We start from the raw sequence: 23,864 nt of genomic DNA, 5'->3' as shown, positions 1-23,864 counted from the left end.
TAAATTAGTTTCACGTTGTCATAACAAAATTTTGATGTAATTATGACTTCCTTTAATAGCATTTTTTCTCTAGACTTTTTATTACAATTACATAATATAAAACCCAGTTTAAACGGCGACTAATAATTGAGTAGAATTTAATTATAGATTCAGTTGTAACAAACCTTTTATTGTTGTAAAACGTACATTTTTGCTCCCAAGTATTTATCATAAATATGTACAGAGAAATTGGAACTTGAATAACTGTTGTGAATATTATTAAACTAAAGATAAGTACTATTTTGTGTGAACTGTAATAAATGGTTTGCTGGACTTCATCTTTTAAAAACGTCAACAATTTAATAATATTCACAAGAGAGTTAACTTACTTGTAGGTAAAACGTAACATTAAAATTTATATATAAAATTATATTAATTAAATAACAATTCAATAAAATTTAAATTAAATTTTAAACAGTGATTACAACTTTTTACATGATGTAAAAAGTACGCAACGTTGGACGGTATTTATGCTAATAGTTCCTAACGTGATATGTTAACAATAACAGTAGCCAAACTGGAATGTGAATGAAACAGTCTATTATTCAATTACATAATGAAAAGATCACGTATTTTTACATTTACAATTTATATAATACAAGTTAAAAGCTGATTCGTAGGCACAAATAATAGTAAAAATTCTTGCCTGTGCATAATTCAATGTTTTCAAGAAATAGCTGAGTTGGTATGATGTTCGTAGGTGTTAATGGCACTTTTGTTGATTACACTTCTTATTTTCAATCACAATATTCATATGAACCAACTTAGCTTATGTAGGTCTAGAGTTTCATTACCAACACCTTAGTATAAAAGTAGTTGTTTTAATTTGTTTTTACTACAATTATTTTGGTATCAAAATTCTTTTATTTAAGTTTGACCTTAATTTTAAAAGGGACATTTCCCAAAAGAGTGGTCATTAAAGTTTTTGCAGCTAAAGGCAATACGGTAATTTAAAAAATAGTGCTATTAGAAATGGATTTTTACATTTTATTCCTATATCAGCAGTCTTCTTCTACTAACTTTTGCGTATCTTTTCCTGTATCTGCGGTCGCAGGATCTAGTTCACGTTGCCTCACTTGTACTTGAGGTGACGATCGGTGTAAAACACTCGAAGGTGCTATGACAGCACTCGGAGGTTCCGTGAATGTATCGCCTTTCGACTTTACATCAGATGGAACTTCATATAATGCTATAAATAATTTGGTTAAACTCAATTAGATGGACTTTTATTGATAGTTTTACCTGAACTTCCATTTCCCATGGAGTCCCCATTATTTTGGACGGCATCGTACATTGGGTTGTGGAAGTCTCTGTTCTTATTACTAATTGGATCTAAACTATACGCCACGTCCAGCGGTTCTGGATTTCCTCCTCCATTTGCGCTTAGCGGGTTAGAACCAAATTCAACGTTGGTCCCTTGTCTAAATGATACACTCTGACTAGTTGCTAAGCCACCAAGACCCGTTGTTTTTCCGCTAAAAATCGAATTGTTATAAACAAGCAGTCGAGAGTTTGTTGTTAAAAACTTACAATGGTCGTTTTCGGATGACAAACCATACACCAGCTGCAGTAGCTAGTAGAAGAAGAATGACAACCGTTACTATGACGGCTATAGTGCTTGACGCAGCTTCAGCTTTGCTTTGAGCTGCGTAGATGTCACAATACTCTCCTTGGAAATCAGTTGGACACTCACAGACCAAAACATTGTTATTGGAAGACTCTCTGCAGATTCCACCGTTTTGGCACTTGCAGATTTTGGGATCAGGTCTGGGCCTTTCTATTGCCGCATCACATTTTATTTCTGCTTTTGTTCTGTGGGAAGGCACGGAAGAGTCTGGACACAAACACCTGTGGCCGCCTGGAACTAACAGGCACAAATGCGAACAATCGTTGCCACGGCATGGACTGTTCACTGAAGTGTTGTAGCGCAGTTCGTGTAAAACTGAAATGGGAATAATTGTTTATTTTACTGCGTTGGAAGCTGTAAAGTCTTACCTTTAACACCGGAAGGATTGAGAAGATCTTTTTGTACAGTGACGGGAACACCTCGTCCAAATTTATCTTGTTTGATTAACTCTCCGGTATCTCTAGTCAGCCAGAACAAATCAGATTCAAACACGTCGAGGGAAATAGGATGTCTTAGCAATTCTCCTCGTAGAATAGTCTTCCGGTTGGATCCATCGTATTTAATCGATTCAATGTTGTTTAGTTTAGTGTCCACCCAGTATAGTGCATGGTCCATCAAATAGTCGACGGCTAAACCTGTTGGTTGTCTAATACCATCGATAATCAAAGGTCTTCTCTTTGAGCCATCCATCCACGCAACTTCAATTTTAGGTGCTGATCCTGAGTCACTCCAAAACATTCTGCCCAGTTGAGGGTCTACTACAATTGAAGTTGGGCTTTCAAGTCCAACATTGACCAAAGCTCTGCGGTATCTTCCATCAGTTCTAGCAACCATAACTTTGCCTTTTGGTTTGGAACCAGCACGTTCCGTTTCAGTCCAATAGATGTTGTCCCCAACCCAATCGATGGCGAGCGCCGTTGGTTTGCCATTGCCTTTCATATTGAGATCTTGTGCGTGCCCTGCTTGAACTTGTCCATTTACAGCGTCCTTCATGTAAGATCGTTTAATTGTTTTGTCATAACTGTCAGCCCAGAAGATCATCTGGGTCGTGGGATTGTAGTCAATGGCTTCAATTCTCTTTTCTTCGCTTATAATATCAGATTCGTCATTGTGTTTTAAACTGTATGATCGAATTTCCGGTCCGTTAGAGAACAGAAGTGTTAAATCATCATTTATTGCTTTACAAACACCGGAGAGGCCATCAGAGAGTCTGAAGTTATCGTAACAAGAACAGCTGTAGGTACCATTAAGATTCGTGCAAATCTGTGAACAATGATGCACTCCTGTTGCGCATTCATCCACATCCAGACAGACTTTACGATTTTCCTTTGAAATGATAAAACCAGAGAAACAAGCGCAGATGTAACCGCCGTCGGTTAAGTTCATGCAGTGGTGCGCACAACCTCCTCTGTTCGCTTCTGTACACACATTGTTATGATGACATCCAAGCTCGTCAGAACTGTCCCCACAATCGTCAGCAAAGTCGCAGACCTGTGCTTTGTCGATGCACTTCTTGTTTGCACATTTGTATTCCGTCAAGACGTTGCACGGCTTGATCTTAGTTGCACACAGAGTCATATTATTTTCGTCCGATCCATCTCCACAGTTATCAGTACCATCACAAAGCTGATACCGCGGTATACATCTATGATTTGCGCATTGGAATCTTCTAAGGGTATCACAGTTAAAGTTAGTGCACAACGATGCCGCTTCATCTGAACCGTCACTACAGTCATCGGCACCATCGCAAAGATCCGCTTGGTTGATGCACAAGTGATTGTCGCATTGGAATTTAGATTCCGGACAGTACCTTCCTCCAGGATATCTCGGTGGACAGTTCTTTTCATCAGACATGTCTCGACAATCTCGATCTCCGTCACAACGGAAATAAGCCGCGACGCAGTGACCAGAATCGCATTGGAATGTTCCGTTTTTACATTGGAATTCTCTGCAGTTGAGTTCGTCGGAGTTGTCGCCACAGTCGTCTTCGTGGTCACATCTCCAGCGTGTAGATATACATTTTCCGTTGCTGCATTGGAACTCTGATTCTGAGCACTCTCGATAAGTACCTTTGCAGAGTTCTTCAGTTTCATCAGAGCCATCTCCACAGTCGTCCGAAAAGTCGCATTTCCATTGGTTGGGAACGCAACGATTGTTGTTACATTTGAAGTCGGTGTCCGGGTTGCACTGTGGACAGTTTTCGGGGAGTTCGTCGGATTTGTCGCGACAGTCGTCCTTGCCATCGCAGAAGAGCCATTTTGGAATACATCTGTAATAAACAGATATTTAGAAAAACTTTTTAAAGTGTGCTATTTACATACCTATAATTGTTTCGTCCTGGACATCTTTGCCATCCAGTCGTACAGTTCTTCTGTCTGCACATGTATGCAGGTTCGTCAGAGTCATCACCACAATCGTTATCAAAATCGCACATCCAAAGTTTCGGAATGCAGCGTCCGTTTTTGCAAGCGAATTGTGTAGCCGGATCGCATTCCCGTTTGTGGCAAATACTAGGATCTTCATCGGAACCGTCTTTACAGTCTGGATCTCCATCGCATTTCCAGCTGTCCAAAATGCAGCGTCCATTGGAGCGACATTTAAATTCTAATTCTGGACAAGGCATGTCGCATTGTTGTTCATCCGAACCGTCTCCACAGTCGTCAGTTCCATCACAGATTGTTGCCGATGGAGTACAATTACCATTCTTACACTGGAATGTACCTGCCCGACACTGTCGTGCAGGACAACTCGCAGGTTCATCGGAGCCGTCTTTACAGTCTCGTTCACCGTCGCATCTACGTAAAATATGATGAAAATCGTTCAATTTACAATGAAAACAATACTTACTGCCAAAACCAAGGAATACACTTTTCGTCGTTGCCTTTACACTGCCATTGTCCGGTGGTACAATTGGCGATGCAGGTCTTTGCGTCTTTTCCGAGGTAGAATTGATTCGGACAAGCACAGGTAGACTTTGTGGTTCCTTCTTCACCATATTCGATGTTTAAGTAGCTGGATATTGCTGGAGGCGCGATTAGACACAAATGTGAGCAACCTCCATTGTTGTTGGCACAAGGATTAGGATAGGATAGTTGTCTTAAAGGATGGAAGACATGAATGTCGTACGGTTTATGAGTTGTATTCCTTAATACTTGTAAGTCCTTTCCATTGTATTTGTTCGCTCGACTGATTGCTTTCAAATTCCAATCAGTCCAATAGATGAAATCATCAAATAATGACAAAGCAAAGACGTGGGGAACGCTACTTCCGGATAGGACAATATGTCTGTTTTTGCCATCAAGATCGCTCATGGCAATGTAATCCAAATGGGCGTCGGCCCAGTAGAGTCTGTCGGTGAAGAAGTCAATGGTTAGAGCATTTGGCCATGCAATGTCGTCTTCCCATGTCAGTATCGTGGTAAAGTTGCTACCATCCATGCCAAGTTTTCCGATGTATGCTTGCAAATGCCAAGAAGTAAAATATAAGTAACCAACTCCAGGGTGAACAACTATCGCTCGAGGATCATTGATGCTAGTTTTAAGTGTTTTTCGGTTTGTTCCGTCCAATTCTGCTACGTCCAAGTTTTTCGAATGTCTGTCCAACCAATAAATCTTTCGCCCTATCCAATCTATGGATATTCCTTCAAGACCATGGGAATCGTGTCTAATGACAGGTTCTTTTTCCGGACTTCCTACAGGCGATCTGTAGATAGTTTTAGCGGTTACGTCACAGAAGTACATTTTTTGTTCTCTCATATCGTAGTCCAATGCAACGACGTTCATAAGATCTTGATGGACTAGATTATAAACAGACGCATCGGCGGACATGTTACGTATATAATATTTGTTTGTGAAGATTATCCATGGCTCAACATGATCTTTACGTTTACAGGTATGTTCGTCAGCTTCTCGTTCATAATATTGTTCGTTACATTTACAATAAAAGCTTCCGGGTGTGTTGGAGCAGTACTGAGAGCAGACTCCTGGAGTTTCCGCGCATTCGTCAATGTCCGCGCAAGCTTTACCATCTTGAAGTAATCTAACAAATGGCAAAGTCAGAAATATACATCATTATTGCTACTATAACTTACTTGTATCCGGCATTACATTCACAGTAGTATCCAGTTAGAGTATCCACACACTTGTGCCCACATTGGTGTATTTCAACTTTAGCACACTCATCGACATTACAGTGTAAAGGTTCATCAGAATCATCGGCGCAATCAGAAACTTTGTTGCAAACTAGATGATAGTCGATACAGTCACCATTGTTGCATCTAAATTGCGTTGGATTGGAGCACGTGGTGTTTTCTTTTTCTGCAATTACCAAACAGTTACCACAACTCAAATACAGATTTTCGTCGAACTTACTACACCCAACTTCGTCAGAGTGGTCACCACAGTCATCCTCTCCATCGCACCGATACTGGTTGCGTATACATTTAAAGTTTTGACAAGTGAATTCTTTAGATGAACATGTCTTGTATTTTGAATTACATTCTTTTCCTTCATCGGTTCCATCACCGCAGTCGTTGTCGTGGTCACAGAGCCAACCCTAAGAAAACTTGTTAAAACAGATCAAAATGAGCGTTCGCGTATTACTTTATTGATGCATCGTCCATTGCCACATGTAAATTGCTCTTCACTGCATGGCTGAGGTGTCGCGCAGTGGTGCAGAGTCGAATTTTCATCTGCACCATCAACGCAATCGGGATCACCGTCGCATAACCACTTGCGGGGAATACATTGGGCGCGACCCCAAGCTTTGTTTGCTTCACATGTAAATTCTGTTTGTTCGTCGCATTTCCTGTCATCTGTGAAAGCCGAGTTTGTATTTTTTGCTATCTTCATTATTAATTTTACTTACTGCATTCGTGTCTGCTATCTTCGTCACTGTTATCCAAACAATCGTTATCACCATCACAGATGTAAATTCTAGGAACGCAATTTCCATTGTCACAGGTAAAGAGATCACCGAAACAGGTTCGTCCTTCGCTCTTGCAATACTCTGGTGGTTCATCGGCACCGTCGCCACAGTCATCATCACCGTCGCAATACCTAATAGTTAAACGTTGGTTTCGTTTTCACTTAAATGAAGTAAAACTCACCAAGTTGCTGGAATGCAACGATGGTTGGGACAGCGGAAACTATTTTGAGGGCACGTTCTCTGAGCACAGTGAAGAGGATTCTCATCGGAATTGTCTCCACAGTCGTTATCACCGTCACACAGCCAATATGGTTCGACACAAATGTTTGTTTTTTCACACTTGAGATGGTTAGTCGGACAAGTTGTATTTTGCGGACACCGCCCGTGGGTTTCATCAGACGTTACATTGTCTTTGCAGTCGTTCACACCATTGCACACCTAATAAAAGTATTCAAATGATGATGTTAACGCAGTAAAAGAACATTACCTGTGCCATGGGTATACATCTGTGGTTTAGACAGGTAAATTCACCAGCTGCACAAGGCGGATATTCACAATCTTTTTCGTCCGATTCATCTTTGCAGTCGTTCTCGTGGTCACATTTCCAAGATTTAAAGATGCAACGCCCGTTGGCGCATCTGAACTCGTTGGGAGAGCACGAGTGAAAAGCTGCAGAAAATGAGTTAGTAAGACGTCTGAATGTATCCATGACTGGCACTTACAGCAATAATTGGTATCTTCGTCACTGTTATCTCCGCAGTCATCTTCACCATCACAAGCCCACATTCTCGAAATGCATCTTCCGTTGGTGCAATAAAACTTGCTTGAATCACAAGTCAGATTCTTCGCAACACACATTCTTCCTTCGTTTACTAGTTTTGTACTGTCGTCACATCGGCATTCCGCCGTGCCGTTAGGTGCAGGATGACAACTCTTGGCGCATCCACCATTGTTAATTTGACAAGGGTTAACAGTGCAGGCTTGTCGTGAAACTGAATAAACTTGAATGTCTCGAGGACTGTCTTCTAAGCGTTTAACCATTTCGATCATGTTATTACCGGTGTGTTTTTCGGCCCGGTAAACTCCTCTTAATTGTAAATCTGTCCAGTAAATGTAGTTTCCGAACACGGTAATAGAGAATGGGTAAATTGTTGCAGAAACTAGAACTTCACGATTGCGTCCGTTTAGATCTGATCGTTCGATCTTCTCGCGGACAGCATCTGTCCAGTATAACATTCTTTCTTCGTAGTCAATTGCCAAGCCGGAAGGTTGGGCTAAGTTCTTATCAACGATGTTCTTTTTTAGTGAACCTGCCATGGTAGTGCGGATGATTTTTCCGTTTGTTCCGAATTTACCCCAATCTGTGTAAAAGAGGGTTCCGTTGCAAGGATCAATCACAATTGCTCGAGGTCGCTCCACTCTTGCTATAACTACCAGTTCTGAGCCATCCAAGTTCATTGCATAAATACTGTGGTTAGAAGAATCTGTCCAGTACACTTTCTTTTGGGTCCAATCATATGCGATACCTTCAGGATTGATTCCTCGACTGATTATATTTTTAATGTCTGCATTTCGTGCGTTTGTGGATGGCATCCAACCGATTCTTGCCCATGGTCTTATTTGAGTGAACAATAATTTTTGGTCTTTGTAGTCAAAATCGATACCCACGACGTTAGTTAGATTTCCAACGGGACTGAATGGTACGTTCGTTGATCTTGGGTCTAAACTGATTGCTCGTATTTCTGTTCTTGTTGAAAATACTAAATACTCGTTGACAAACTCGCACTTTCTTCCATCAGGACCAAGTTTTCCAGTGGCGCAGTCACAGGTGAAAGTTCGTCCAGTTGGTATCGAAGGATCTTGAGGGAATGCGAAACAAAGCTGTTCACACCCACCGTTTCTAAATTTACACGGATTGCTTTCATCAGTTGGTTGGTTTGTTATATCAAAAATAGTAATGTCTCTAAGCTTTTGTAAGTTGGTTCTTACTCGCACTGGTAGAGACGTGTTGCCAGGTATTTTAGACGCTTTGTAAACTGTTTGTAAGTTGCGGTCTACCCAATATATGTCACTTTTGTAAACAGCAATTCCCATAGGATTTGGTAAGTTTCTTCTAACTACTTGTCTGTTACCACCGTTGTACGAAATTTTTTGAATCATGTCTAATTTTGAATCAATCCAATACACGTCTTGTGTACTCATGTCTATCGTCAAGTCTTTAGGATTACTGATTCCTGAGGTGATTAACACAGTCCATCCTGACCCGTCTAAATTAGCTTTGCCTATTCGTGGATACTGTCCGTAGTCGATCCAGTACAAAATTCGTTTCAGAGGGTTAACTGCAATTTCTCTAGGAGCGTCTGTGGTTGTTTTATAAATAACTTTCCGGTTGGTTCCGTCCAACCAACAAACTTCCACGTAATTTTCATGTGGGAATACGTTAGTAAAGTACAAGTTTCGAGACACCCAATCAATAGCCAATCCGCGAATTCCGTTGCTTCCAATTCCAGTTTTAATAATATGTTGTAACTCTGTGCCATTTGGTCTGATTCTAAAGATCCCGTTCCATATTCCTCTGTTAAATTCCACCCAGTAAATCCACGACTCCATGTAATGCACATCTATGTGTAGAACATGATGGCCTGGACCACTGATAGGAACCATAGCTTCGGAACTGTCTTTAAGACTGTATCCGCGAACGGTATCTAATTGAGCGACCACGGCGAAAGTTTTGTAAGGTGAACAACTAATTTCGTCTTTCTTGTATCCAACACCACAAGCACAAACACGTGATCTTCCAGTGCTCGGGATGCAAATCTGTTCACAGCCACCGTTGTTCTGCAGACAAGGGTGGTCCACCATTTGTCTCTTTCTGTAGATAACAAAGGTTTTTAAGTCTGGTTCGTTCTCTAGAATGGTTTTCGGGTTATTTCCATTGGGTAAATCAACTCTGATTAATTTCTCATACGATGGATCAAGGTAAAATAGTCTGCTTCCCATTATTCCCAAAGCCTTTGGTCGTGAAATTGCGTTTTCTTCAGATAAAATAACTTTACTGTTACCACCGTTAACGTCGATTGAGACTACACTGGGAGGGAATTGCGTGCTATAATACAGAGTTTTCGTCTCAATGTCTACAACTATGGCGTCCGGTTTTTCAAGATCTTTCACGAGTATCACAGCGTTGGAACCATCCATGTTTACTTTACCGATTTTCTGGGGAACTCCAGATCCTCCTTCGTCTGTCCAGTACAATTTACCATCAGTAGGATCCACGCAAACTGATCTCGGTTTAGCCACAGAAGTCTCGTTTCCGTCGTTTGCAAGAATGATAGTCCGATGTTTAACTTTTCCGTCAACTCGAATAACTTCGAAGTTGCTGGCTACGCGGTTTCCAACAAACAGATTTCTGCCTAACCAATCGAAGACTATTGCAGAGACAGAGCCGACGATGCCAGAATCTGCACCCAGAAACTGGGTCTTGTTGCCTCCACTAAATGGAGTTGTCCAAACTGTATACTGAAGCAAAAATAAGTATTCGGAGTGGTGGAATTAAAAGGAACTTACATTTTCGTCGTCATTTTCTTTTCCTTCAACCCAGAAGACCATGCTGTTCTTGCGATCAAAATCAATTTGGACCCCGTTGTTAATGCCTACAATAGGAGACAGGAAGCCTGCGGACATGTCTCCGGGGGTTGCAGGTAGATCTACAATCTGAGATCCTTTCATGACAAGCAGTAAATTGAGTTCTTCTTCAATGCAACGACCGTCGGAGACTAATTTGAATCCTGCTTTGCACTTGCAGGTGTATCCGGTGCTAGATGACGGGGAAAGGAGACAAATGTGTTGGCAAGGCTGATTTTGGCACGAATTTTCGGTAATTGGTTGCAGGGAGGGGTGGTGCACGTGGATACTTAACGGTTGCGAGATTAAGTGAGAAACGACAGTCTGGTTGTTTCCTGCGATCGAAAAAATTATACTTATTAACATTAACATACTTAGGGTAGAATAAGTGTCAACATTTTTTTATCAGTTTCTGCCGATTTACCGTAAATTTTCTAACAATTAAACAAAAGACTAGTAAATGGGACATAATGATATCAGTAAGAAATTACGACATTATGTTACATTATGTTACATAAATAAGTCCAAGTTCAAGTTAAAGTTCAAGTTTTTGTTTGTCAAAACATACCTTTGAATTTATGTGCGGACAATACTCTGTTCAATTGACGGTCAGTCCAATAAAGAGTGTCTTCAAATAGAGTCAAAGAATGAGGATGCAACAAATAATGACTTCCTGCAAGTACTTGTTGTCTTCCCGTTCCATTATAATAACAAAAATCGATAAAGTCCAACTTGGAGTCTGCAAAGTAAACTCTTTGCGTCGTTGTATCTAAAGTAAGTCCGTTCGGCCAATAAATTTTCGTGTTGATAATCGTTGAACGATTAGTTCCGTCCATTCCGACTCTTTCAATCCGTGGATTCTCTCCCCAGTCGGTCCAAAACAGCCAGCGAGTCCTAAATTTCATTAATGCACACGTCTCATTGGTAAAAACTTGGCAACTTACCCTGGGCTTGGATCTAAGCACATTCCTCTGGGTTGTGTAATATTTTCTTTCACTAGCACGATTCTATTGCTGCCGTTTTCTTTTGCTACCTCAATTGTGTTGAGTTTTGAATCCAACCAATAAATGTTACCACCGATCCAATCGTACGCTAGACCTTCAACTAGGTCTAGACCGGTTGAAATTACGTCTACAGGCTCTCCACCGCGGTCTAATCGAGAGATTTTTTTTAACTTCATGTCGGACCAGAAGATAGTACCAGTGTGCATGTTAGAAGCTGTGGCTACGACGTTCTCTACTATAATCGGTACTCTTTCGAGTCCTTGCTCTTTCAAGTCGGCTACAAGAATCGAATGTCGGTTGGATATTATCAAAAATGCAGAAGAGTGGTCTGAAATTAAATAATTAAAAGTCGTTCCACAGTCATGTGAAAGCGCTTACTGTAAGCTTTACAGGAGTGTTTGTTTGGTTCAAGAAGATAACCCGCGACACAACTGCATAGGTACGAGCGTTTGGTATTTGTACAAGTCTGCGAACAAATTCCTGGAGGATCGCACTCATTCAAGTCTTTACAAGTAAAACCGTCGTCACTCAGAGTTTCGCCTTTTGGACATAAACACAAAGGTCCCTTTAAAAAATTATTGTGAGCGAAATCAATTTAACAGATTCGTTGTACAAACCTTGGGAGTCTGTTTGCAACCATTGGAACATAATCCGCCTTGGTGTTGACACTCTTTAAATTCACAATCTGGTCCTTCGTCAGCACCGTTGGGACAGTCAGGTTTTCCGTCACAAACGCTGGTTAAGTTAACACAGCGTTCTGAAACTCCCGGGCAATTCCATTGGTCTTCTGGACATCTGAAAGGCGGTTTTCCACAAGCATGTACGTAACTCTCGTCTGATCCATCGCCGCAGTCGTCTTTTCCGTCACAAATATAAGCCTGGTAATTGTTAAGAATAAGAATAAAAGCTTTGGTTAAACATTAAACTTACTTTGAACACACAGTGGCCGTTGTTGCACATGTAGAAGTTCGGAGCACATTTAATTTGTCCACAGGATTCTGGTTCGTCGGATCCGTCGTCACAATCATGAGTTCCATCACAATGCCAAGTTTTTGGTATGCAGATGTTCGAAGACTGACATTGGAACTGTTTTTCGTTATTACACTGATCCGGGGCGATGGAAGCTAAAGAAAAGTTAGACAGTCGGAGTTAAATGTTAATCATTTCAACTTACGACAACCAAGTTCGTCACTTCCATCATTACAATCGGGGATACCATCACACTTGTAACTTTCTTGTACGCATTGTCGTAGATCCGCGCATTTAAACTGGTTAGGTTGACACGTTATAGGAGGACAATCCTGTTCATCTTGTTTATCAAAACAGTCATCATCACCGTCACAAACCCAGTTTTGTGGAATGCAATGTCCGGTTCTTGGACAGGTAAATTGGTAATAAGCGCAGGTCTTCTCAGCACAAGAATCGCCTTCATCAGAACCATCACCGCAGTCATTTTCGGAGTCGCATTTCCAGCTGTTGGGGATGCATCGGCCGTTGTCACAGTGGAATTGTGTTGAACCGCAAGTTACATTGACGCAGCCGGTTTCATCGCTGAAGTCACCACAGTCGTTTTCTGCGTCGCATTTGAAAGTCATGGGGATGCAACGGCCAGATTTGCATTGGAATTCGTTCGCTCCGCAGGTCGGCTCTAAAATAAGAAGCGCAGTTAATCAGTGTTTTCACTTTCCTGGAATTTTGGTGTTGCTGTTTAAAATATTTCTAGTTTTACTCACTTGTACAATTCTGTTCTTCGTCGCTGTTATCTAAGCAATCGTCATCTCCATCACACACCCAAGACTTAGGTATACATCTTTGGTTGTTGCACGTAAAGTCCCAACTGTTTGGACACGCTTGCACTGGAGGTTCATGACTGGGATCTAACTGGCAAGTCATTTGGTCAGCCATGAGCCGGTCTCCATATGGGCATCCACATTTGGCAGTTAAGCTGCCCTGATTGTTTGGTATGGCAAAACAAAGTTTTGCACAACGTCCATTGTTACTCCAGCATGGATGATTTTGGTCAATTCTTTGTTCCATTTGACTGTAAATCTGTAAAAGGTAGATTACTTCAAAGTGTAACTAGATTTTGGGTAACTCACTTTTACTCCGTATAATCTGTTTGTTTGAGGTTCCCTGATTAAGGTTTCTTCTAGTTCTCCGGTTAACTTGTGTAGTTTTATAATCGCATCCAAGCGCCAATCAGTAATGTACATAAAGTCTTTGTGAATTACTATGCTGAATGGATGTCTTATTAATCTAGAATTTACAGTTTTTACATCAGTCCCATCTAGCTTCGAATGTTGTACATGATCTAATAGAGCATCGCACCAGTATAAACGATCTAAGTCAAAGTCAATAGAGAGACCATTTGGCCATCCAAGAGTCAAATTTTTAAAGACGGTTAAGTTACTACCATCGCTAAAGGCACGCGATATGTTAGCAGGCCTATCCCATTCTGAAAAGAATATGTATCCTTTGTTCGGATGGATAACGATTGCTCTGGGTCTTTTCAAATTTTTCAGTAAAGTTCTTCGGTAGGTTACATTTCTCGTGGATAAAACATTTAACGTCCCTTTCCTACTATCAATGTAGTACAAGTTCTTCGAGGCCCAATCTACAGCGAGTCCTTCAACGCCTTCGTTTTGTGACGCTAAGACGATTTCACGTGAACTACCGTTTCTATGTACTCTGTATATAACGTCTTGTAAAACATCTGAGTAGTAGATGTGGTTATCTCTTGCATCGAAATCAAGACCTACAAATCTAGCTCTGCGTGAAACAACCGGTAGCATTGCATCACTGAAGCCTTCGATGACCGGGTTCAGAATTTTTCCTTTAATGAACCTTTGTTGTGAGTACATTAAGAAGTCTGACACTAATTCACAATGTCGTACGTCTGATTGTAATTCAAATCCGATGTTACAAGCGCACCGGTACCCCAAAGTCGCGTCAGTGTTCGTAACAATGCACATGTGCTGACATTCTCCATTGTTGTGACCACAAGGGTTACTAGCGTACGGTTGTGTTAGTGCATGCACTGCTTTAACAGCTTTAGGATCTCTTATATCCCGCATCCTATAAATCGACTGAATACTCGAACTCTCGTATTTATCCACAGACATCACTCCTTGTTTCGTTCCATCAGTCCAATACACTCTACTTTCAAACACAGCTAATCTTGCAGGACTAGGTACTGACTGACCTCGTATCACTAGAACTCGACGTTGTCCATTGTAATCCACAGTTTCAATATAATCTAACAAAGAATCGCACCAAAAGATCCGTTTGGAGATGATATCAACAGCAATTCCTGACGCTTTATATGCTGCTTCTGACACAATAGAATGGGCGTTTGTGCCATCCATATTTGCGCGAAGAACTTGAGAATTATCCGCAACGAACATGTAACCCATGGTTGGATCTAAAGCTAAATCGGCAGGACTGGTGAGATTTGAACCCAAAACTACTGCGTGCCAACGAGCTGATGGTAACTCGAAAACGTCGATCTTTTGGCCGACGCCGTCAGCGACGTACAATTTGTTTCCAACCCAATCGACGGCGATGGCTACTGGTAACCACATTCCTGGTAAGGCTATGTCTACGTCGTTTACAAGTGAACTGAGTCCGCTTGCAGACGATTTCAGTTGTTGGGAATGGATCTATAATAAATAAAAATAAAAGGGTAAGTGGTTTCGGTTGTTACATCCATTTATTTGATTTTAATTAGGTTTTACTCAGGCACATATATGTATATTTCGAAAGAGGTATAATACTGCTCTTATATCGTTTTTTTATGTTGTAAAATTTGTTGCATAATTATTTTCCACTCTTTGACATTTATGACTATTATTGTAAATATGATTAGCTGAAAAATTTCATTGCCTAAAGGTAATTATACATTAGCATTTAAAGGAACAATAAAATTTGTACTGTACAGCTCAAAAAACGCCCACTTGTTCTACTAACGAAGCTTGATTTAAATTCAAAGCCAGGAATACTTTTTGTCGAAATTCTATCTAATTACAACTATATTTTTTAGACAAAAATTCGAGGGCGAAAAATATAATAAACAATTTTAAACCACGTTCATTGCAAAATGCATGTATGATCTAAGAACGCACAAACAAATTGTTACGTGCAAACATTCTTTTCTTGTTCCACGTAAGGTACATAATTATCTCAAGACTACTAACTAAAAAAATATTTGCAAATGCTCGACCAACTGGTTTCTCCTTAATTAATTAAATTAATTAAAATCTCATAAACTGGGTATTTAGTACAACGTGCAATAACCTTCGTGCTTATTTGTAGATAAATTACTGTACTAAGTTCAAAATACAATTATTTAATTGTTTAAAAAATTTGTAGCTGATGTCATTGCATAAACTCCATGTAGTGTTCATTATTTTTAAAAGAGCGGAAAAAATCCAATTATATTGAACTAGAGCGAAGAAACGATAAACCGAATAGAGTTGATAGTAAAAACAGAATTAAATTGCAAGGTTGCTTAAAGTTGAGAATTATTAAATTAAAGCACAGTCAAACAACGAACAAAAGGAAATTCTCCCTCATTGCGGAAAAAAAATCGTATTGCCGCTGAAAGACAAATTACTCGCTTTATTATCCATGCCACAATCAACAAATATCGACATTGATGTTACTCGATGGTATTATCGCGCATTACAATGTACTAGGAGTGATGCGCAAAATTACAATTACGAAAGCAATAAAGGGAAATATGGTATAAAAAGCAATAATTAGTTTTTTGGTAACTGAACTGATCATTGTAATGAAAACTTACTCGTTTCGTTTTGATGTCGGACCAGAACAACATATTCCTGTTGTACAAGAAGTCCAATCCACTCGCCCCCGTGGTGTTAACGACCACATGCACATCTCCTCCCGCTTGAGTCATCATAAATATAGCTTTATCGTGCACAAAATACAATTTTAAAGAACTCGAATTCAATGCAGCACATCTGTTTTTATCCTTCAAGGCGTATCCTGCTGCACACGAACACTTGTAACCCCCATCCGTATTGGTACAAACTTGATCACAAAAACCCCATTCCATACACTCATCTCTGTCGATACAAGTTCTGTTGTCTGGAGATAATTTTCGACCATCAGGACAATAACAGGAGCCTCCCGTTAGGGAAGCCTGACACTTGTATTCACATCCTAAAGACGGACAGGATAATTTTGCTGCAAAACAGTGTTAGAGCCGTGGAATTCATCAGACGGAGAAACTTACAACAAGCAGTTTCTTCATCGGCTCCATCCTCACAGTCTTTCTTTCCATCGCATAATTTGTTTTTCGGGATGCATTTCGGTTTGCGATTTGTACCACCTTTTGGGCACAAAAATTTGTTGTCAGGGCAAGCTATTGCTGTGCAATTTACTTCGTCGGAACCATCGGAACAGTCTTGGTAACCGTCGCAGTGAAATGCACCCGGGATGCAGAGCGCATTGGCACATCGAAATTGTACTCCATGGCAAAGAGGGAAATCTGAAGAAAAAGTGTTTGTAGTTGCATGGTAGATTTGTGCACGGACTCAAAAATACACATACCTAGCTATTATTTCCTAGTTTTATTAGAAATTAGAAAATTAAATTAGAAATTTATGATGGGAAAAGCGAAACGAATCAATAAATAATAAAATAACAATAATTTTCAATAACAATGCATAATAAGATTAATACGAGATACAGTTTCAAATGCATATTTCCAATAACTATCATAATAGGTCGGTTAATTTTACAGTAAAGAAAGAAAATGAAATTGATAATTTCGCTTCAAGCACAACTGAGTTGCTAGTGGTACTTCATTAACTTTTTCCACTATTCCTATTCGAAGGTTATCCAGATTGGTAACAATCGTTCGATTGAACAGTGTAAAATCGCAATATCTTCACGAACATGTTTTATGGTTCTAGAAAGATGATAAAAAAGGTTCTAGTCGCATGTGATGTAGACCTTGAAAATAATCGGATGCCAACTATTCATATTAATTCAAGATCGTGAAGTTTGTCTAGAGGAGGATGTGAAGATTCTTCGTGCCTCTGGCAATTCTTTTTGAGAAGAAGAAATTGATATAAGTTTTTGATTATACAACTTTAGCCTCCAAGATTTTTTTTAATGTGGCAAAGGTAAAGGACAGATTGCACACGTTTGCAGACTATAATCGTCAATTAGCTGAATAGTTAAAGATGCATTTCTAGGACATATCAATGTCATAGAACTAGATAATAAATATGTACTTACTGCAACCCTGCTCATCAGAATTGTCCCCGCAATCATTTTTGTGATCACATTTCTGCGAATGTTCAATACAACGCTGTCCATTGGCACATCTAAATTGATCAAGTCGACAAGCAGCCCCTGGACATCCTTGTTCGTCTTTTCCTGATCGACAGTCCAAGTATCCATCACATTTTTTTTCTTTTGGAATGCATGGATCAGATGTCCTGGATCCACAAAGAAAATCATCAGCTTGGCACTTTCTATACGCTAAAATAATTACAGAGACATAATTATAAGCTCAAAAAATTACATATTAATGCGTTTGTTTCATTATTCATATTAGGACATTAAAACTTCATTTTCACTTGACATGAATCATAGAAAAAATTCCACTGTTAGAGAGATATCTTGAATCTGTCATTTATATTGTACTGTGCGAGACCAATAAGTGTGTATAACTTGAGACCTTTTTTGGAAAACCAAGTTCCGATTGATCATTTTCTATTGTGTTTGTACAATTTCAAGTTCAAACGTTGTGGTTCTCAACTCATGGGTTATAATGGTTTTGATTACATCTTAGACTTTCTCTGTTTTTTTCTATATAATTTTACTTCAGCAAAGAAACAAACTCTATTATTACAACAAATATGGGAACAAATTATGTTTGTCCATTTATGCACGCATTCTCTCATCAATTTTAAAATAATCCCCAAATATACACAAGCGATGATAAATCAAAGTTTATGAAACAACTTTTGTCTTTACGACTTGGCATTTCTTCGGCAATTAGCGATTTAAACCACATAGCGTAACATCAAATTAAAATTCAGCGATGAACCTCCGAAACTGGTACACGCGAATGATACTTTCCATCTTACATCAACTAAATTAACCCAATTTTAACATGATAAAAATAGTAAAAACTTTATGCTGCTAATTAAAAAAGAATTTGTTACTATTAGTCCTTGTTTGAATGGTTTCCTCAAGTAGATAAATGAATCACGTTTTCAGTTTCACCTTTATTGCGATTTGACCTTAAAACATTTGGATTAACGGAGCCACGAAGATCAATTATCAAATGGTGAAATCTTACAATTACACAAAAAATGCAAGTCTGTCGGAAAAAAAACAAAATCGTGAAGCGTAAAAGTCGTCGATTCACCTTCTAACTTGTCAGTTTTCACAAGGAAGCAGAAGCAGTGTCTGATTTGCCCCTCAATTTAAACAAATTACGCATCAATAAGTTAGGGTATCATGCGGAAACAATAAGTTGAGGATTACCGGTTATAAAGGTAGTTCCGCAATGAAGTCATGGTCAAAGTCAAAGATACAAATACTCATTAAAATGTTGTTCGACCTGATCCAATGTCTTTCATAACTGAAATAAGTGAATTATCGTTACACTAAAGTAACAAATTCTGGGAAAAAGAAATTTTCCAAAAATATGAAATTAATATGTGATTAAAGAAACCAAGGCAATGATTCATTTCAGGATTTTTTCACTCCTTGGAAGCTAAGTGTTATGACTACTGACCATGTCTACCGCAATTAGCTTTTTTAATGATAAAATCTAACGCCATTAAAGGATATTCGGATTTTTAGCGGCTGGGGAATTAACGAGAACCGTAATCAGTCCAGAGCTCTAAATTCAGAACACTTTATAAACTAGTTTATCCGTATCATAAAAAATAATTCGGAATCTAAACTCGTCAGGTTAGATGGAGATTTTAATGAAAACAACAGACGGTTGTTTACCATTATTGGGCAGCCACTTATGTATAAATCAGGAATAATAATTGTGCTAATAACACTTCTGTTATGGCAAAATAATTCCATGATAATGGTTAAATTGAACGACATATTTCTAAGACGTTGTTTAAATGATTCTCCTAAAATGGACTTTTCATTAAGTTCAGATAATGCTCTGTCGTTTTGGGGTAAAACACATTTTTTAAATTTATGGTTTATTTTTGCATTCCTAGCTTGATTGTCGATTTGCTGATAATACAAAAAATCCAGTTAACGATCTTTACCTTTGAACAGACGCTATAAACTTTCAGGTTATCCATTAAAACGCTGTTAAAAATATTTGGTGACGTCAAAGAGTTGTTTAGTTATTAATTAAAAAAAATGTTGGCTCCCGCGACCGAGTGTTTTCTGATTAAAATGTCTCAAAATAAACAATTTAAGTAATTATGTAATATGCTCACAAACATAAATCGGGAAAAAAGTTTGTTAAATTTTTATAAGTACCTTCAATTTTTAAAATGTGTAGTTAGAGGATTTATATTAAGACGTTATCATGTCGAACAATCTGTTATTTTAAAACGAAATCAATTAAAAATAAAATGATATCATAAATGCCTACCTACATTGATTTGAAAATGTAAAAATATGGTGGTATGCACACTGATAGAACCATGTGGTATAAAGTTGCCTCAATGAAAACAGATATTAATTACAAGACATATTTTCTACTTTCTGAACTAAACTAAACTAAAGCAGATTAATTTAATTAAATTAATTTATCACACTTTAAAAGGATTGACTGCAGCTCCAAAGGTAATTTTGGAGATAACATTAAATTTCAAATAGATGTTGAAATACTTACTACATTCGGTTTCATCTGAACCATCTATACAATCGACGGTCATATCACAGCGATAATGTGGAGGAAGACAATAAGTTTTATTCCATATGTATTGCCTACAAGTCAGTTGACCAGCTTCACAATCTGGTGGAGCTGTAACAAAAAAAAACAAGGTGACTAAAAGGAAAAATATTAACAATTTAAATTTCTTAATATGCGTCAACAGAGTTGCAATAACAATGTTGATAGATTCTAACTTTGTGACTTAGGTAAACTGTTCTTAAATGTGGTAATTTAAATATGCAATCTTGATATTATTTTAATTTCTTTGTTGGTCAAAGTCGTGACAATCAGATTAATGTAAAGAATGTGCTTTACTTTTTAGTTCTTGTGAGTCATTGTTTGACAAATATGAGACGGTTGGAATAAAATTGTGTTTTAATATTTATGAACGTTATGGAAACTCCTCTGGGCTTTTACTCTATACCTTTTATTCAAGTTAAAGTTTGAATCACTTGCAACTTTCTTTTCAGTTTGCATAAAACATCAAAAACCAGTGTTCAAGAGTTACACTTAAAATTGTAAAAATAATTCGGAGCCAGGCGCTTTGTATAAAATCATAAAAATATCAGTTTTATTAGTTACACTTAAATTTCAACAGAGCTTAAATGTGCCTTTTGGTAACAATAGGTCGCAATTTCCTGGGTTTAACACTAACAATTTGGATATATGGAGATGGTATGTTAAAAAAATATTTTTATTGTTAGTTTATCAAAAAAACTTAATATAAGCAGGATGTCATAAAAGACTATTAAGTACACTATATATGGTCTTTGTACCCACGATAGATAACAGCAGTACTTATTGTCGGTAAAATACAAAAAGTAAAAACAATATACATTAGTATGTAGTTACTAGGTATACATATATTTTATTTGTTTATATTAATTTATTGCAAGATAAAAACCATATCAAGAATATTCAATTTCTTTAAAGTCGTGCCACATTTGAAAATAAACTGAATATATAGAAAGCCTAGCAACTCCTTTATAACATTTTCGGTTTTAAGCAATCATAAAAATTAACCAGAGCACTTTCAATTTTCGGACGTAGAGATAAGGAAATTCCGAGGGAAATTCTATATACATACATACATAGTTTCACCATTTTTTCGTGACGGATTATAGCGATTTTCCTGTGACCAAAATGGTACATAATGTGCTTGTTATTTATGGTGAAGTGTAAGGAGTATTCTGTTCGCGTTTACAAAAAACGTTTCCCTAATCGACGGGTTTTTCTCTAGGTTTATGTTTAGATGAACAATAGTGCCCTAAAATGTTATGTCATAAAATTACAAAATGGAAAGATTGTATACTTAGAAACAGGCAAATCACAATTTTGGGGAAACTACAAGACCGCCAAAACTGTCACTGGTTCCTGGTTGTAGAAGATAATGGAAAATATAAAAAATCTCTCTTCGCAACTTGAAATCGTGTGAAATTCTCATGTATATCTCTCAAAAGCCCTTTAAAGTCATAATACCAAATCGGGATGAAAAAGGAAAGGAGAGCTTGACTAATCATGTTTCTAAAACGGTGTTCAGTTCTTGGGCAGGACCATAAGACGAATAAACAGGAGTTGCTGTAAGCATTAATTTGGACTGGGTTTATATGAGGAAATGTTATTATGACTATGATTCTCTTTAATCGATTATCTTATTGATAGATAACGCAAGAAGACTCTTGGTCAATATCTGGGACCCGGAAAGATTTTCAAACAGGGAACTCTGCTGATGACTACTGATGAGGTAAAACCACAATTTATAGCCTACATTGTAGACCGACTTAACTTTTACACAAAGGAACACCCTCATAAAAACGGATTCATAAAAGAATAAAACGTGTCAGTTCATCAGTCATCAGGTATCGAGGGCAATAAAGGCTAGCTTAGGTCAGCAGGAGCTAGTTTGACTTTAATGAGTCCAGAAATCTATTCCACCATCCCTATATGAGGTGATAAAATATGCAGTTACGCGTAATATCGCGAATATCAGATGTGGATTTTGGTACTAAGATAATTTAGCGGACCATAGGTATGTAGCACAAAACTTATCAGATCGAAGATGTTGGTTCTTTAGGTCACCATTTTGCCAACTGTATATTCAGCATGGCCATCTTAACAATAAAATAAAACTTAACATATCTTTTTTATCGAGTTTAAAAAATTTAGATTTTCTCAGTAGACTCTATTAATTTTTTGTGTGCAAAGCAATTCTATACAATAGCTCTTATCATTAGTTTAACCATTCTCTACGTCCTTTCTCCAAGAGAAATTTAATTTTTTTCCAAATCGTGTACATTTGTGAAATAAAATAAAGTATTTAAAAATAAAAGTATTTGGAATTTCGCCAAATATTTATTTACAATGTAGTAATACTATAAATGGCTAAATATATATATCCTATAAAAAGTCGAATCAAGTGTCGTTTTATTATCCCCTTGTATATTTATTATTAAATAATTTGTCATTTTCAAAACACTTTAGTTAGATAAGTGGAGTGGTACGCTTTGATTTAAGACATAGTAGTACGAGTAAGAACATAAACACTTAACAAGCGATAAATTTATAATGTTGACATTAATTTAGATAGTTCTAGGATCCTACAGTCATTTAAAGTCGCTTGTTAGTTTGTAGATTTAAATTTTTGCATAAACTTTCATCATTTTTAGCCATTGCATTGGTTAAAATGTATGAAGAAACAGCGTGCACTCTCGAGTTCTCACGGCATTGGTCATAATTACGCGATTCGTACGCAAAATGCAGAGAAGTTCATTAAAATTGTTTCTAACCTAACCCTACTTAGATATAGGTATCTACTTACTAATTTTGTACTAATGCATTCGTTTCTTTTTAGCCACATATATCATAAATTTAACTTATGAATTTCGTTCGCTAGTTAGTAAAATGGGATTGTATAGGTAAAAACCTTCAGATTTCACAGATAACTGAAATGCATTTGGTCATTTCCTAGGATGACTTAAGTGATTTTGCGATTAGTATCCTCGAATTAATTTATTGAAATCCAAGACGAGTTACTCAAGGATTTAAAACTGGATTAAGATTTATGGGAAACATATTACGTAAAAGTTTGTTTCCCACGGTAAATTTATTGCAAATTGAATACCATCATTGGATATACTAATTGTTTCCAGTTTTAAAATACAAACACAGTGTTAAAGGAAGATTTTCATAAAAAATGCAAGAAAGCCGGCAATTCGTAAAAGATTTGTACCTTGACTATAAATGTTAACACTTCATTAGCATTTCTTTTTCTTTTTTAGTAATTCAGTGTAAGGAATTAGCCAAGATTAATTAAACTTTCTCTTTTTTCTACTAAAAACGAATCAAGTAAAGAGGTATAATGGTAACTTAAGTAAATAGAAATTCAATTTATAGTCACTGGACAAAATGTTATCCAATAATTCTTTTAAATACTTACGGCATGACTGAAATTCATCCTCTCCTTTTTCACAGTCTTTTTCATAATTGCACACCCATAACGCAGGAATGCATTTGCCTTCAGGACATTTGAACATGCCCGCTGGACAAATTACTCCTGTAGGATCACCTCCTGCAACAATGTAAGGGAACAAAAATTAGTTTATAATATCCACAATTAAACGCCAAATTTATACTAAACCGCAACATTAGGAATAAATTGTGATGAAATACCATATTACGATTTATATTTCCATAATATTGTAGGTATGATTACCAATTTAACATTTTCAGTATGTTCTTGAAATTTATG

The 23,864-nt window shown here is 37.7% G+C and overlaps 1 protein-coding gene across 1 annotated transcript in view; it reads right to left on the bottom strand.

Annotated features, from left to right (window-relative positions):
* Positions 1 to 148: 148 nt before the first annotated feature.
* Positions 149 to 23,864, bottom strand: part of mgl (low-density lipoprotein receptor-related protein megalin) — a 33,350-nt gene continuing 9,634 nt past the window's right edge. The window contains exons 2-28 of the mRNA XM_088031061.1: positions 23,553 to 23,684; positions 20,075 to 20,206; positions 17,485 to 17,730; positions 16,475 to 16,729; positions 16,022 to 16,425; positions 13,320 to 14,879; positions 12,954 to 13,269; positions 12,395 to 12,868; positions 12,151 to 12,344; positions 11,838 to 12,098; positions 11,599 to 11,785; positions 11,161 to 11,548; positions 10,785 to 11,110; positions 10,160 to 10,551; positions 7,315 to 10,111; positions 7,080 to 7,261; positions 6,774 to 7,030; positions 6,533 to 6,723; positions 6,268 to 6,479; positions 6,037 to 6,220; positions 5,757 to 5,982; positions 4,514 to 5,704; positions 3,988 to 4,461; positions 2,035 to 3,935; positions 1,570 to 1,981; positions 1,282 to 1,514; positions 149 to 1,228 (exon numbers count right to left, since the gene is read on the bottom strand). Coding sequence (XP_087887187.1) covers positions 1,038 to 1,228; positions 1,282 to 1,514; positions 1,570 to 1,981; positions 2,035 to 3,935; positions 3,988 to 4,461; positions 4,514 to 5,704; positions 5,757 to 5,982; positions 6,037 to 6,220; positions 6,268 to 6,479; positions 6,533 to 6,723; positions 6,774 to 7,030; positions 7,080 to 7,261; positions 7,315 to 10,111; positions 10,160 to 10,551; positions 10,785 to 11,110; positions 11,161 to 11,548; positions 11,599 to 11,785; positions 11,838 to 12,098; positions 12,151 to 12,344; positions 12,395 to 12,868; positions 12,954 to 13,269; positions 13,320 to 14,879; positions 16,022 to 16,425; positions 16,475 to 16,729; positions 17,485 to 17,730; positions 20,075 to 20,206; positions 23,553 to 23,684 — 13,718 coding nt within the window. The 3' untranslated portion in view covers positions 149 to 1,037. The remainder of the gene's footprint in view (positions 1,229 to 1,281; positions 1,515 to 1,569; positions 1,982 to 2,034; positions 3,936 to 3,987; positions 4,462 to 4,513; positions 5,705 to 5,756; positions 5,983 to 6,036; positions 6,221 to 6,267; positions 6,480 to 6,532; positions 6,724 to 6,773; positions 7,031 to 7,079; positions 7,262 to 7,314; positions 10,112 to 10,159; positions 10,552 to 10,784; positions 11,111 to 11,160; positions 11,549 to 11,598; positions 11,786 to 11,837; positions 12,099 to 12,150; positions 12,345 to 12,394; positions 12,869 to 12,953; positions 13,270 to 13,319; positions 14,880 to 16,021; positions 16,426 to 16,474; positions 16,730 to 17,484; positions 17,731 to 20,074; positions 20,207 to 23,552; positions 23,685 to 23,864) is intronic.

Source organism: Gnatocerus cornutus, chromosome 2 (assembly GCF_029298725.1).
Source record: "Gnatocerus cornutus isolate USDA-ARS CGAHR chromosome 2, icGnaCorn1.1, whole genome shotgun sequence".
Classification (NCBI taxonomy): domain Eukaryota; kingdom Metazoa; phylum Arthropoda; class Insecta; order Coleoptera; family Tenebrionidae; genus Gnatocerus; species Gnatocerus cornutus.
Note: the sequence above shows the minus strand (reverse complement) of the source record. Positions and strands in the feature narration are given on the sequence as shown.